General features: G+C 33.2%; 2 protein-coding genes across 2 annotated transcripts; one reads left to right on the top strand and one right to left on the bottom strand.

The window, feature by feature from the left end:
- Positions 1 to 4,066: 4,066 nt before the first annotated feature.
- Positions 4,067 to 6,641, bottom strand: LOC129792538 (uncharacterized). Its single transcript, XM_055831664.1, has 3 exons — positions 6,450 to 6,641; positions 5,847 to 6,376; positions 4,067 to 5,649 (listed from the first exon to the last, which is right to left on the bottom strand). The coding sequence occupies exons 1-3, from the start codon at positions 6,567 to 6,569 to the stop codon at positions 4,254 to 4,256; spliced, it is 2,046 nt and encodes a 681-aa protein (XP_055687639.1). The 5' UTR covers positions 6,570 to 6,641; the 3' UTR covers positions 4,067 to 4,253.
- Positions 6,642 to 10,463: 3,822 nt separating this feature from the next.
- On the top strand, positions 10,464 to 11,352 carry LOC129792537 (uncharacterized). Its single transcript, XM_055831663.1, has 2 exons — positions 10,464 to 10,936; positions 11,005 to 11,352. The coding sequence occupies exons 1-2, from the start codon at positions 10,728 to 10,730 to the stop codon at positions 11,105 to 11,107; spliced, it is 312 nt and encodes a 103-aa protein (XP_055687638.1). The 5' UTR covers positions 10,464 to 10,727; the 3' UTR covers positions 11,108 to 11,352.
- The last annotated feature ends 3,386 nt before the right edge of the window (positions 11,353 to 14,738 follow it).

Raw genomic sequence — 14,738 nt, 5'->3', positions numbered from 1 at the left:
AATCCCTTTCCAACAGAAAATAATAAACATTCGGCGTGAATAACTGAACAATTTTGAAAGAATTTATTAATAATATATTTTGTCAAAACTCACCGAAGAAACATCTGCGTAAATGTTTCAAGCATTTAAAGACACAAAATAGCTACCTACTTAAACAGATAACTATGCGAAATTATTTTCTATAAAATTTTAAATACATAAAAATCGATAAGAAATATGATTAACTAATATCATGTCAACCAAAAATGATTAATTAATACCATGAAAAGGTGTCAATAGAACCTGAATAATTTATTGAAAATTCTTCCATGAAAGCTCTAATGAAATTTAATTCATTTTGTGTACGATGAGCTTCCTGAAAGCTCACGCGAGAATTATCAATTTATTCGCATTCTTGGGAATTGTTCCTTTTGTCGTCAATCGTGGTGAAATTTCCTTCAATCATCATACAATTGCATCAGTTTTATTGCGTTTTATGGTGTCAAATATTATTTTTATAATTGGATATGGAGTTTTAGCTCAATTTGATACAAGCAATTTACCATGGAGTGTAAATTTTGTAACACTCATGCTTGGCCTAACTAATTTAGTCACTATCTACAATATTATGTGCATTGCTCTTTTGTTAAAGGCTTCACGATATGTTGAACCTGTGACCTCCTTGGTGGACTTGCATGATTTTTTAGAGAAATATTTGGATGTAAAAGTGAATTTTAAAATTATAACAAAATGGTGGTGGAAAGAATTTAGTTTAAAGTTCTTTATCTTTTGCCTTGTCACGGCAGTTTGTTTGAGTAACTTTCTCTCAATGAGTGCTACGGATTTTTGTTTAATATTTTACATTCTCGTGGTTAATTTCACTGTTTTCTTCAATTCATTTTATATTCGACTTATCAGCAATATTGTGACTAATTCAGCTAAAAGTGTTCTAAATGTCCTCAATAACTCTTCAGATCGTCGAAAGATTGAGAAGAATATTTTTCTTTACATTGAAGCTTTTTACAAATTCGTCAAAGTTCTCAATTCGTTGGGAGATAATTTTGGAATTAATTTTGTACTGATCATTCAATTCCATTCAGTTCATGTCTTTATGATTAGCTACATGGCTGTCTTGAGGGCATTTCTGCTTTCATTTGAAAGTCAATTTATGACTCTCTTTTCCGTAATTCTTCTCCTTATACCAGTCATGCTCTACGGTTCGGATCTTGTCCTATTGCTCAATTCTACAAATAAATCAATTAAAAATGTTGGTATTTTTTGTATTTTTATTTCAATTTTGTTACTCAATTCAAATCATTTTAAAAAACTATTTATTTCGTTTTTGAGGTTGAAAACCTAAAAAAGATCTGCCTTCAATATTATGCTGAATTGGGATGCATGGAAAAGTTCAATGAATTGCTTTATCTCAAATTTCTACGAATAAATGTGGAAGTACATATAATTAAAATGGATAACTGTGACAGGAAATTACTTTTTTGGGTAAGATAATTTTTAATTAAATAATTATATCCTTAGAGGAAATTAAAAGGGTTAAAATTAGGTCTTTTCTAACTATTTTTTTAACAATAGAAAATTATGGAAAAAAATCCGTTTAAAAAATTATTTAAAATATTTCTTCTTTAAATTGCACCAAAACAAGTGATAAATTACTTTTGAGATAGATTAAAATTTTTATTGATCTCATCAGTCTTTGCATTTGCTATAAAAGGATTCACGTGGGATTTGAGAATTAATTCATAATATAAAATAAACATTACGTAAAAGTAGGTAGTACGTTTTAAGGGGGTACATACATATCATTGAATATCTTATAAAACATTGAATTAATTTGAAGGTACATATTTAGGTCCTTGAACACTCAAGCGATTTAGCTTCCTATTTCTGAGAAAAAGAAATTTTTTTAAGGTTCATAAATTAGAAAATTTATAAATATAAAAAGGAGATTCTTCAAAGTTAGAAAAAATTCAAATGTTAGAATTTACGGGTAGAAACGTTAAGAAGGAAATGTTAAACGCTGGAGAAGAAAAGTCAAAGGTTAGAAAAAATATGTTAAACCAGGGGGTAACCGACTATGCCCAGAATGTACTGCGAGTAGCAAAAGTGGCAAGAGTGGCAATGAAAAAGTGGCAGGAAGTGCACCGCGAGTGGAAAAAGACGGATACCCCCTGTGTTAAACGTTAGAATAAACGCAAAACTAGAAAAGAAACGTCAAACAAATCGTTAGAAAAATACACAATTTTAAACATTTGAAAAGAAATGTCGAATGTTAACACAAAATGTTTAATAACTTCTAATTCGAAAGCAACAGTAGGTAACTTCAATTTTCATAAACTTCGATTCTCATAAACATCGTTCTTTTTAATCCATTTCTTTGAATTTTCATTGAAAAATAATAATAATAAAGTAATTTCCTTATTTAAAGAATTTTATACTTTGGTAAATTTATTTATTTTTTTACCACAATCTCTTTCAGTTTAAAAAAAACTGTCGATTGAAAAAATAATTGAGAGAAAAAAGAACTCAAAGGCATGTAACCCCTTAGTGTTCAGTGTAGTGTTAAAAATTATATTGATTACAAAATGATTAGTAGATCAATTAGCGGGAATGAATTAATTATTCGGCTGATGAATTTCATTGCATTATCTCTCCGTGAATATCAATTCAGTCTTTCCACGATGAAGCTCCTAAAAGCTCACGGTGAAAAGCTCAATATATTCGCTCTTTTGGGAATAATTCCTTTTGCTATAATTCGCGGTGAAATTACCTACAATTACTTTACAATTGCATTCTTTATACTTCGTTTTGTAATTGGGGGTTGTTTAGTCGTTGTTGGTTATTTATTTTTATTGATATCCTTTGAGGAGCAATTTCAACGATCTGCTCTTGGTGTTACACTAACGAGTGAAATGTTAAATTTAGTTTTAGCCTATAATACAATTTTAATTGCATTCTTGCTCAAATATTCTCGATATATTGAACCGCTTCGGGAAATTGTGGAATTAGATGAGCTAATTGAGAGAAATTTGAATGTAAAAATTAATTTTCGACAAATGGAAATACGATGGTGGATTGAATTTACGTTAAAATTCGTTGGATATTGCTCCGTGTTGATTGTAAATTACAGATCTAATATGTTTTCGAATCCCTTTGATTTGTGCATTCAGTCCTACATTCAAATAACGAGCGTTACAATCTTTATGCAATCCTTCTATCTAAGATTCCTCAATAATATTCTCATAAGTGCCGCAATGACTACGCAGAATGCCCTAAGCTCACCCAATTCTTCCGTTAATGTGGAAAATATTCAAAAAATTCATCGTGAAATTGAAGTTTTCTATCAATTTACCAAAACTCTCAATTCTCTTGCATCGAGTCATGGAATAAATTTCGCAGTGATAATTCAATTTCACTTTGCCTACGTTTTCCTCTTTAGCTACCTTACTCTCTTTTCATTGCTCATGCTAAGCTCTGCTGATGGTTTGAGACTTTTATTTTTTCTTATGCTCCCTCCGGTGGTTTATTTCCTTGACTTAGCTCTTCTACTCAATTCATCGTACAAATGTGCGGAAAATGTAAGCTTCAAAAAAATACAGTAAACGTCCTACAGACCGAACACTGTTCTCATTAAAAAGATAAAAAGATTAAAAATAAAGATTTTTGTTAAAGATTTTTTTATCAAAAAATATTCGAAATACCTTTAAATCCACGTAAAACTTTAAAAGATTTTTGACAGAATCGATTCATTAAAGAAGTTCCTGAATACAAAATGATAAAGAAATATAAGGAATAGTGTTCGTTATTAAAAAATTCTCCATACTTTTGACTTTTTAATTATTTTACTTCTCCGAACTCAAAGTTATTCGCTTTTATTTTTTAAAGATTAATCATCTTAAACTAATGTGTCTAAAGAACTATTCGATGTTGAAGTATAAAGAATCATGGAAAGCATCGACTTATTTAAAATTTTTACGAATCAGCTGCAAAATGGAGATTTTTCCTAATATAAATTGTGATCGGGAACTCCTGTATGGGGTAAGAACTCTGATTTTCCGTTAAAAAAATGTTATGACAGTTGAAACATTTTATTTTTCAATTTATTCAATTTCTTTATCAAAAAGAATTCAATTAAATGCTTCTTAAAAAACATCTTCAAATTCTGTTGTCAATTATTGAACTTAATCAGCAAAAAAATATTTCTTCACTTCAGATTTAGTTAGAAATCATAGAAATTTCAATTAGGAAAAAAATTAAATTCATCCACACAGTTGATTCCTAGATGTCGGAGGTCCATTGAGAACTGTCACCTGACTGTTGTAGATGTTGATTATATTCGAATTCTGCCTCTCAGCTTGCCCCAAGTTTGAATTTTGAAGCATTTCATTTCGCGTTGTGTTTTGTCGTGAGAAATCCCATGAGGAATTTGAATCCTGTTCATCAAGGAACGGAAAGTCTCCTGTTGAGAAGGGCATTCCTGTGTCTCCTTCATCAAAAAATGAGAGACCGCCTGCTCTGGATGCCACACGGGAGCTCCTCTGACTAAAAAGCAGATCTTGATTTTCTTGCGTTAGCTCCTGAATTCTCCTCTGATCCCTTTCGCGTTCCTTCTTCAGATCTTCAATAGCCTTCATGGCATCATGCATTTGATTTTGAAGGTTCTGCAAGTGAGACTGTGCCGTCTGTGCCAGAAAAGCTGTGTTATTGCGTGGTGATGGTTGAAGTTCAAATTGAGGCGATTGGAAGTGTACAGATCTCGGTACGCTCGATCTAGGAGATGGTCTGACAACAGGTGTGTTTCTTGAAGGAGTTGATCTGGCAACAACTACGCTCCTAGCAGGGGATGATCTAATAACAGGTGCACTCCTTCTAGGTGATGGTCTGTCTAATTCAGACGAGGTCAGAGTAAGAAGGTATTGTCTTGCACTCCGTGAACAGTTCACGCTGAGATTTGTAGTCTGTATTGGGGCTTCTCTGGATTGATTGCGAATGGGTTGAACTGGTTGAATTGCTTCAGGTGTTTGACCTGCTTCAACTGGACGAACTGCTTCGGGTGTACGAACTGCTCCAACTGGGTGAACTGCTTTAACTGGACTGTTTTGGATCCTATTTTCTTGACGTTGAGGAGGAAGTGGCACAGCGAAAATGGAAGTATCATCAGTTTCCATTCTAGAATCATTTTTCTTGTCCTTTTTGTCTTTCTTCTCCTTCTGTCGCTTATCAACGTCCAGCAAAAGGTGAGATCTGAAGTAAACCGATCCCTCATCATTTGTCATGTCGTCTTCATCTGAAATATCATCTCCGCATGAACTCTTGAGTTTCGTCACACACTCCCGAATGCAATCCTTGATGACTGAATCATGAGAAATCTGTTCCAATTTCCCTTCCTGTGCTACCCTTATCGTGATGTTGAGTACATAAACCGGATGCTCATTCTTTCTACCGCACTTCCAGGCTTTCTTGACGGTTTTCAGCAAACGGTTATTGGTGCTGGGTTCACCATTGATAAAAACCAGCTGAATGTTCGAAGAATGATAGAGTTTTGTTCCCCAGATGATTTCAATAGCAATATTTGAACTAGCTTTGCTCATTGAATTGAACTCCATACCGTCCAATTTGTAGATCGAAGCCACTTTCTCTGTGATTGATTTTGCCCTGAAAATAAAAAAACGAAGAAAAATGTTGTAAAAATGAATAAATTTTATGCTGTAATAATTTTTTTGTTGATCAGTGGGTGCAATGGTTAGAGCATTTGGCTCTTGTTCAAAAGTCGCCGGTTCAAGTACATTCGAGAATTTTTTTCTGAAACTTTTGCATTTTTTTTTTTTTGTAAAATAGTAAAAGGAATTTACTTTTTCGTCCCAAAAAGCAGCTTATTGCCCTTCAGATCCCTGAGCGTGATGGACATCTTGTAGTGAGCAATGGCAAAATTCTTCACGTAATTCACGATATTCTTGGAAAATTTCTCAAATCTCTCAATCATCGTTAGATGAACATTTGTCAGGGTGAATGTAGTGCCAGAAGTTTGTCTCTGATTGCATGAGCTTTCTGTTGAGGAGCTTGGTTCGGGAGAGCTCTTGGTAGATGGTGAGCCAAGCCAGTCGAAGGTATTGTCTTGCTTATTGGACTTTTTTGCAGATTTTGTTGGCATCAAGACATTTTTGTGGAATTTTATAAAAATTGATTTTTCCATTGTCTCCGTCATTGTTTCAATTGAAACATCATCTGCAGCAGAAATAACATCGATGAAAGTTGTTTTCCCAATTTCCTCAATTTCCGACGTCGCGATGCCCACACCATTGTCGGAAATTTGCAGATACGGATATTCCAAATCCATTCGAATTATCAACGAAGTAGCTCCCGTTGTAACACTGTGATGCATCTTTTTGTTGAAAAAAATGAGAGAAAAAAATTACTTTTTTTTTTGGAAGAAAAAGAATAAATTTGAGACTTACCAGAGACTTGAGAGCTCCCAAGAATCCACAACTTTCTTTGCACATTCGCATCCTTTTTGAACCACCTTCGTCAGTTTTTCCTCCACTTTCCATTGGAAAACTCTTCTTCTTTCCACTCATTTTGAACAAAGTTCCCCGACTACTGCGTGAATGCCTCTAATTTTGGAGCTTTCACAGATGGACTGTGAGCTTTATCTGTTAATTCCGTTTGTCTTGTTGTTTCCCCCTCTCTCACTAACTGTCTCATTTCATTTCTTCTCTTCTTCTTTATCGGAGAATTTTTTTTCAATATCTTTTACATGATTTTCATATTATTTGTTCTAACTTAACATGCTAAGAAATTTTTTAGAGGTATAGAACGAATCTAGAATGATTTTTAGTAGAGAAAAATATGCAAAAAATGAAAGAAAAAATTACAGAAAAATTAAAGAAAATAGAAAAAAAGATATAAAAGACACCACATATAATTCAAATAAGCTTTGAAAAATTTCCAAACATTAACAAGCTTTTGGAGCTTTTTACTTTTTTACTAATTAAACTTTCAATTTATTTATTTTTCTTTTGCAGATCCTGAGCACAATTGTATCCTACGCCCTAATTCTTCTTCAATTTAGCATTTATGAAATACAGCAGACTATTCAGCAGGGGTATGGCTATCAAAACTACCAAGTTTAAACTTGCTACCTAATTGCGGACTCTCAGGCGAAATGGAAAAGCTCTTTAAAATTTTTATTTGGAGTAAGCTCAGAGGAAAACTCTTCATCTGAACAAATTGTATGTAAAATTTATTTGGAATGATATATGGAAGGTAATCCGCAATAAATATGACTTTGCATGTTACTTAGAACAGACTCCTTAATTGGGTCAATAAATAGCAAAATTCAATTAGCTCTTAAGAATAGCAGAAAAGAATATCATCCAAGTCATTTGAGAATTCTGACTAATGCTAGACATTTGAGGGATTTTCCTTGGGGGTTAATTGAAAAGGAAAATATCACCGATATGAGAACACATTTTGTGGAAGTGATGATCAACAAGTGCTGCTACTGCACAACATTGTTGAATTTTCCACATAAAACGCATAAAATGAATTTCCGGGAAGAACTTTGAGCCATCATCGTCAAGCAAGTTTCCAGAAAAATCTTGAGTTTCTCATCAAGTAAAGTGGGTGGGGGGAGTAAAAGACATCTGCTCGATAAAAAGAACTATTTAACGCTCTGATGGAAGAATTGTTTATGAACCATTGAAATTACCATATCTGGTGGTGTTTTCTCGCCACCCTATTCAAATATTTGGTAATCAGATTTATAGATTTTTTATCACTTGTCCAGGAACTCTGTACGTCTGCACCCTCCCCATTGAAGCTCTCTGTATGAGGTGGAAATCAGGCAAAAATTGTGATATTTATCGTGCCCAATTATCACGATGATAAGTTGAATAGCACAGGGGTGTTAATTTTCAAGTGTATGATCCACAAAAGCGTGCTAAAAACGTTTTATTTCAATTCAAATTTTTCTCTGATTTGGTCTTTGTCCCAAAACATCGTTGCGCCCAAAGATAATGCTGCTGCTTTTCACCTGACCGGCTGCACGTACAGAAAGCGTCTTCAATCCAACCCATAGCAGAAAAACATCCTAATTTGCACTCAAAATAAAAACAACACATGTTTTTGGAACTTTTTTTTTACAAAATAATACATTTGAAACAAAAAGAAAAAACTCCACGCGAAAATCTTCCACGAGCAATATTGGAAAGTTATAATCATCTTGTTTGGAAAGTTTAATTGTTATTTTCACAAATCAACAGAAAAAAAACAGCAAAAAGGCAAGAAGATGCCGCATGAAAAATACTACAAAGGCACACGATGAAAAAATTACTTGTGTTTAAATTATTTCACTTTATTAGCTTTTAGCACCAAGCTCTTCTCTTACCAATTAGCACAATTTAATTTACAAGCATTTTTTTCAGCTGAAATGAACATGATTTGTCTCCGAGAGAAGAATTAGTTTTCAATTAAGAACTTCTAGGGCAACTGTTATATATACTGTAGTAGAATCATGCAGAACCTTGGCCTAAAAATTATTTTGATATTTATCATAGAAAATTATTGGATGTTTAGGAGTAATTTTTTGCTCAATAAATCCCTTTATTATTTTGCTAATTTTGAATTATTAATAATTTGTGTTTTTGATCTTTGATTTAAGTGGAAAATCTTTAATTTGCATTAAAACTTTTCAAGGAAGAATTATTTTAGTATAGAACTTAAAATTATTATTTTTTATTTAAAGTAAGGCCAAAGAGATAGAAAAGAATGATTGAGGAAGGAGTGGGATTTCGATATAAAATTATTAATCCAAATTAATGACTGTTACATTCAAATTAGCAAATTTCGACAATTTTTGTACAATTCTAACGTTTTACGTTCCTTTTTTGTATGTTTGAAGCTTTTTTTTTCCTAACGTTTAAGACTTTATTATTATTATTAAACATTTCTTCATTAAAATTTGACTGCTCCTTTTTTAACGTTTGACGTAAATTTTATTATGATTAACGATCATTTTTTAATGTTTGACGTTTTTTGTAAAACGTATGGTGTTTTATTTCTAAGAATTGACGTTCCTAACGTTTCTTTTTCAATGTTTAATGTATTTTTCTAACATTTGAAGTTTCTTTTGAAATATTTGACTTCTTGACGTTCTTTTTTTTTACATTTGACATTTCTTCTTAAACGTTTGACATTTCTATCATCTGACATTTCTTTTATTATGTTTGATGTTTCTTTACAACATTTGACATTTATTTTCTAACGTTTAAAAATCGGTTTAAAAAAGAATTACATGTAACTTTCAATAGGAAAGCACATATTGTCTAAGTTTTCAAGGTGTTTGACACTAAAAAAAAATCCTATAAATTCAAGAAAATGTATGTGAATTTTTGAATTCATTTCTTCCTAACTCCCAAAATTTGAATTTACTTTACAAAAGATTCTCAAATCTAGAACATTCTTTATACGCCTGTTTATAACAAATTCTTCAAAAAATGAGGTGTGTAAATAGATTACTACACCGCATTATTATGGCGACCTTGCCCTATGATCATCTTCTATTTATCTGTAGATGATCTTATTGTGGAAGAAAACACAAAAAAAATCAGAGTCATTGAATATTTTCCGTTGTAAATAAAAATTCAATCATTTACGCACTTCACGTGCTAAATTTCACTCAAAATACTCCCCAAATTATCGTTTTATTGCGAGAAAAATGATCGTCATTTTCGCCTTTTGTGATCTTGTTTTCAATCGTGCGCTTCATGCATTTATCGTTTCAATATTTTCAATTCCTCTTTTTACTACACGATGGGCTGGATAAATATTTACTATTTTTTTATGCTTAAATGTGAATTGGAACAGCGTGAGAAAAAGGAAGATCAATTTGAGATCATCAAACCTATTTTGGGGTGATTATTTTATCGTAAAATGGCGGGAGATGGGCGCAAAATGCAATCATGCAGAATAATTAATTTTTTTGTGAAAAAGTCCACAGATGATTGGATTTTCTAGAAATTCCCACACGAGGAACACAAAATACGCTAATTAAGTAAAAACTCCTCGGCCACGGCAGGGGGAGGGGTCGTTGTTTGCAGAGGGGGTCTAGTTTTGAGTGGCGAGTGCAGAAGATGTGGCGGGAATCCAGTTAAAACCAAAAAGATGTGGCGAAGAAGATTTGTGGTTGGATTTGTGAGTAAATGGCTGATGAATTAAGCAAAGCAAAGAAGCATGGAATTGTCTCTTCGTGTGCCTCGTTGACACTTAGAATGTGCAGAAGATGAGATGAGTTTAGAATCGAGAATAGCGCGATTGGCTAAATGAGTGTAGCAAGTCACATGGAGGGTATGGTTGCCCGATGAATCCACCAATTTGCTGTGAACGAATTCAATTAGCACCAACACTATAATCGACCAAGTACCGCAGAGAAGAGACCGCGATCTTCGAATGTCAGGGATTTGTTTTGTGGCGATGTGTTTTTCTCATCCCACGCCTCTTCCATGGCTCGCCATGCTTCTCTTGTGACTCTATTTGCTCAAACACTTAAGATCACCCGGCGAGTGGGTATATAAACACCGGGGCTGGCTTCCTTGTGGCACACTCAAATTCAGAGCGAGCTACAAGCAAGAACAACTAAGAAGAAAAATCGTGTGTGATTAAACAGTGAGAAAAAAATAAGGATCATTGTGACCTCTAATTGAAGGAAGAAAATTAAGAAAACTTTTCGTGTGAAAATGCGGAACTCTATTGTATTCCTGATCTTCATTATAACTGCCACAGCAGTTTGTGCTTACTACCTGCCAGATGAAAGTGTTTCCGATACCGGTGATGTCCTGGATGCGGAAATTGATCCAGAGTCCCTAAGCAGTGATGGGGATCAAGTGATCCTCATCCGGAATAAACGTGCAAGATTTGATTCCTTCTACGGCTCTTCCATTGATAGGTGAGTTTGTAAGAAAATTCCGTGAATTTTTAAAATCAAAACTAACTCTATTCCTCTTTATCTAACAGTGCTGAATCTCCTGGAGGACAACTCTACTACCAACCACTTTTCCGCTACCGTCAGACCAAGAAGAAGCGCAGACGTCTCTTTGTCCCAAATCTCTGGGGTTAAACTCCATCAACAACAAAACCAATCATCTCGTTTACCTCCGAGTATCTCTGAGGGGATCCACGCTAATGCACTTCGATGAAGATCAATGCAAAACATCTTGATCATGCAGCATCCAAAAAAATATCTTAGTCTACAATAATTCTTTTTTATATGTGATATAACAGTACTATGTGTAAGAAAATATTTATATACTCCAAAAAAATGCGCACTTGTTAATAAAAAACACTATTTTGTACAAAAAAAAATCCAAAGACTTTCACTAAATCTCCTCAAATGGGCGCCAAACAGCACACCTCAGCTTCCCCTCAATTAACATTTAGCCACGATCTTGAACTCTTATGCAGCGGTGTGTTTAATGGAATTAGAATCCCAAACTCGTCTTTATTGTCTAATAAGAAAATATTTCGAAAATTCTTCTTTGATTAAAAAGTTTTTGATGTGAAAATTAGAGTTTGGTTTAAGTGGGAATTTGCAAATTTGTTTAATTAACGTGAATTTTATTTTATTATCACACATAAAATGTCTTCTAGAACATGTAAAATGAACCAGAATTTCCTGAATTACCTGTTTTACAAAATTCTAAATTTTAATTTTTTTTTGTAGGAAGGTGAGTGATTAAATAAGATCATGTGGGGTTGATTGTGTAAGATTTGTGAACTTAGAAACGAAGAAAATATGAGTTATATATTGTGTATTAATATAGAAAAATGCTTAAATATATCGAAATAAAATATACATTTTTCATTAAATTTATTTATAAAAAATACTTTGAGTTCATTCGGAATGAATTTAATCAGGGAAGTCTTTCTTTGTCTCTTCGATTTTCTTCAAGGGCATATCCAAGAATTATTTCTTTAGTGGCCAATCCCATTCCTCAAGAACTATTTTATTGCCTAAATAAGTCATTTGAATTTTAATATTTTTGGACGATACGTAACTTTTCATGAGATTATTTGCCATCGAGCTCCATAGTCTTCGGTACCAATCAACATGATCCATGCACGTGAAAGCAATGAAAATCTTTCTTCGATGCTTTTCAACGTCAGTTCTACAAGAACTCTACAAGAATTTTTCACAGATTCTTTTGTTGGAGAAAAATGGTCAAGAGGTCACCAACAACGTACTTTTTTCGTGAAGTGTGCATAGTAAATGTGTAACATTCCGTCCTATTCAGCGACCAAGAAATCCTTGAAACTCTTAAAATTTTAGAAGAAATTCTTGAAATTTCAAGGTTTTCTTGGTCGCTGAATAGGTTCAATTACTTCCAGAGCCTGAAAATTCGGGATGATAAGGTAGACCGACTGCTTCTGTAAAGTGCGTCAAAGTAAGTTGAATTCACCAGACTATCCTTTTTCCTCCACACTCCTAAAAAATTTTCAATTCATTAAAGTAGAGTAAATAGGGGAGACTAGGGCTATTTAAGTAAATTTCCATAAATCTCCATCTCAAAGATTCCACAAAGGTAAGAAAATTTCCTCGATATGTCATTGTTATAGGCAATTTCCTGGGCTTCAACTTGTGTACTTGGCTTTACGGAAACTGACGCCTCCAAAACTCACTGCATTATTTGCATTTTAGAGTTTTTGTGGATCGATTTCTGTAAGTTTCCTTTTGTACGTTCTTAAATGATTTTCCGACAAATCAAATGGATTTGTGACATCCCGTAGAAATCTCAATTGCAAACGCGCGCCGCATCAAATTAAAATCAATTTAAAAAAAACAGAAAACGATCCCCAGAAGGGTCTAGGAAATTTTTCTTTTCAACGAAAAAAAAGGGATGACAAAGAATGCATTTTGGTCGCGCACGACGCAAAATTAAGTTTTTCGGGATCATCATTAAGGAATGATGGTGCTTCAGTCACATCGAGGAATATTTGAAAAAATGATCGTTACGTGATACTTTGAGTGGCATGATCAGTCCCATACATTTTATATGGGGATTGCCGGTCTATAAGTTTAAGTCTATGCGATCCACCAATTCCGAATTATCTTAAGATATCTGCGGTCTCCTGATGTACATTTTTGATATGGCAGTTATAGCGTTGGAGAGATTTGCTTCTCAAAATTGCTTGGATACAGTGTTTGATAATTTAATTTAGGTGATCCTTAGATATAGGCAGATGAATTTTTTCTTAAATTTGGATAATTGGGACTTCGGGATAATTCGGATTTTTGAAACTTATGTCAACCACACACCTATTTTATTTCGCTATATTTCTCTGTTCTAAATCGACATTGGGGTTCACGAAATTGAAGAAAAATGCGAAGGTTCACTTTCGTGTGCCCTATAGAAAGAAAATTCTTCCAATTTCGTGAACCTCAATGTCGAAGTAGTAATACAAAATAGCGAAACAAAATAGGTGTGTGGACACCTCTACTTTGTCAGGATCTTGTATCTTGGGCGAAGCAATTGAACATTGTTACATTTGATGTGAAATTGTAGGTAATAATTTTAGCACAAAATTGATTTAACCATTTCTTGTTAAGGACAATTGAGTGAGAGGAAATAATTATTGAAAGAAATTTTACTACTCCTTTAAATGATCCGAATACTGAATTTATCATGAAGCATTGAATGATTTTTGCTCCAATATTTGTATTTTAATTAGCAAAAAACAGTGATTCTACAACCTTTATAATAGGTAAACCCTTCTCAATACAACCTGACCAACCTGACCTAAATTCTATGTGATGCAATAAGAGAACACCTCATACATTCTAAATATTTATGACTCATACAATTGAAGACAAAACAATAAGTTACTCATCAACTAAAATTTAATTAATCCCTCTCAGTCTAAGTCTACACGATAGGAGTAGAGTAATCTCCACCACGTGGTTGGTCTCTATTTCGCCTCGAATAAATAGTGTGAGAAAAAAAGCAAACAAAAATGCCCATAAATGGTGAAGAAAAACAATGCGATAAATATGTGATTTTCCAATTAACTAAAACACTTTTTTTTGCTTTGCAAAAATTCTTTAAATTCAGTGCAAATTATCCGTGACAATATTTTTCAACACATTTCTTCGTTGAGTCTGTTGTAGTTACGTCTTCGTTGAATTGGTTTTACAGAGGGAAACTATCCATGATTCGAACATCTGGAATTTTATTTTAAAAGTTTAAACAAATAAGCGCCTAATTGCAGGCCAAAATAGTCACACAGCACGCTTTAAAAAAAACAAATAGGGGAGACTTGGGTAAATGGGATAAATTTGTATAAATTAAGAGGACCTTAAGAAAGAAGACAGATTGTATAGAATAACTTAGGTATTTACGACTTGGGCGTTATTTCTGAAAGAAATAAATCGTATAAAGTCTAGTTAAAGCATTTACGAAACTAGACTACCACGATCAGATGGCCTGATGATTCCTTAAGTTTTCTTAATATTTCTTAATTTTTTTTAAGTACAGAGGTTATGTTAAAACATAAAAAGTAAATTACATACATTTCTCTATCTCTTTTAATTTTTCTTTTCAATTCGCACAACAATGCTACCAGCAGAACACTAGTCACACTAGTTTTGATCATTTTTCCTCGTTCGCCAAACAAAAATCAAAAAAATCTTCCTTTTAACAAAATACAAAGGTCCTCCAGAGGTGCTTTGAAATTTTTCATAAATTCAAAGAATT

This window comes from Lutzomyia longipalpis, chromosome 3 (genome assembly GCF_024334085.1).
Source record: "Lutzomyia longipalpis isolate SR_M1_2022 chromosome 3, ASM2433408v1".
Taxonomy (NCBI): Eukaryota; Metazoa; Arthropoda; class Insecta; order Diptera; family Psychodidae; genus Lutzomyia; species Lutzomyia longipalpis.
Note: the sequence above shows the minus strand (reverse complement) of the source record. Positions and strands in the feature narration are given on the sequence as shown.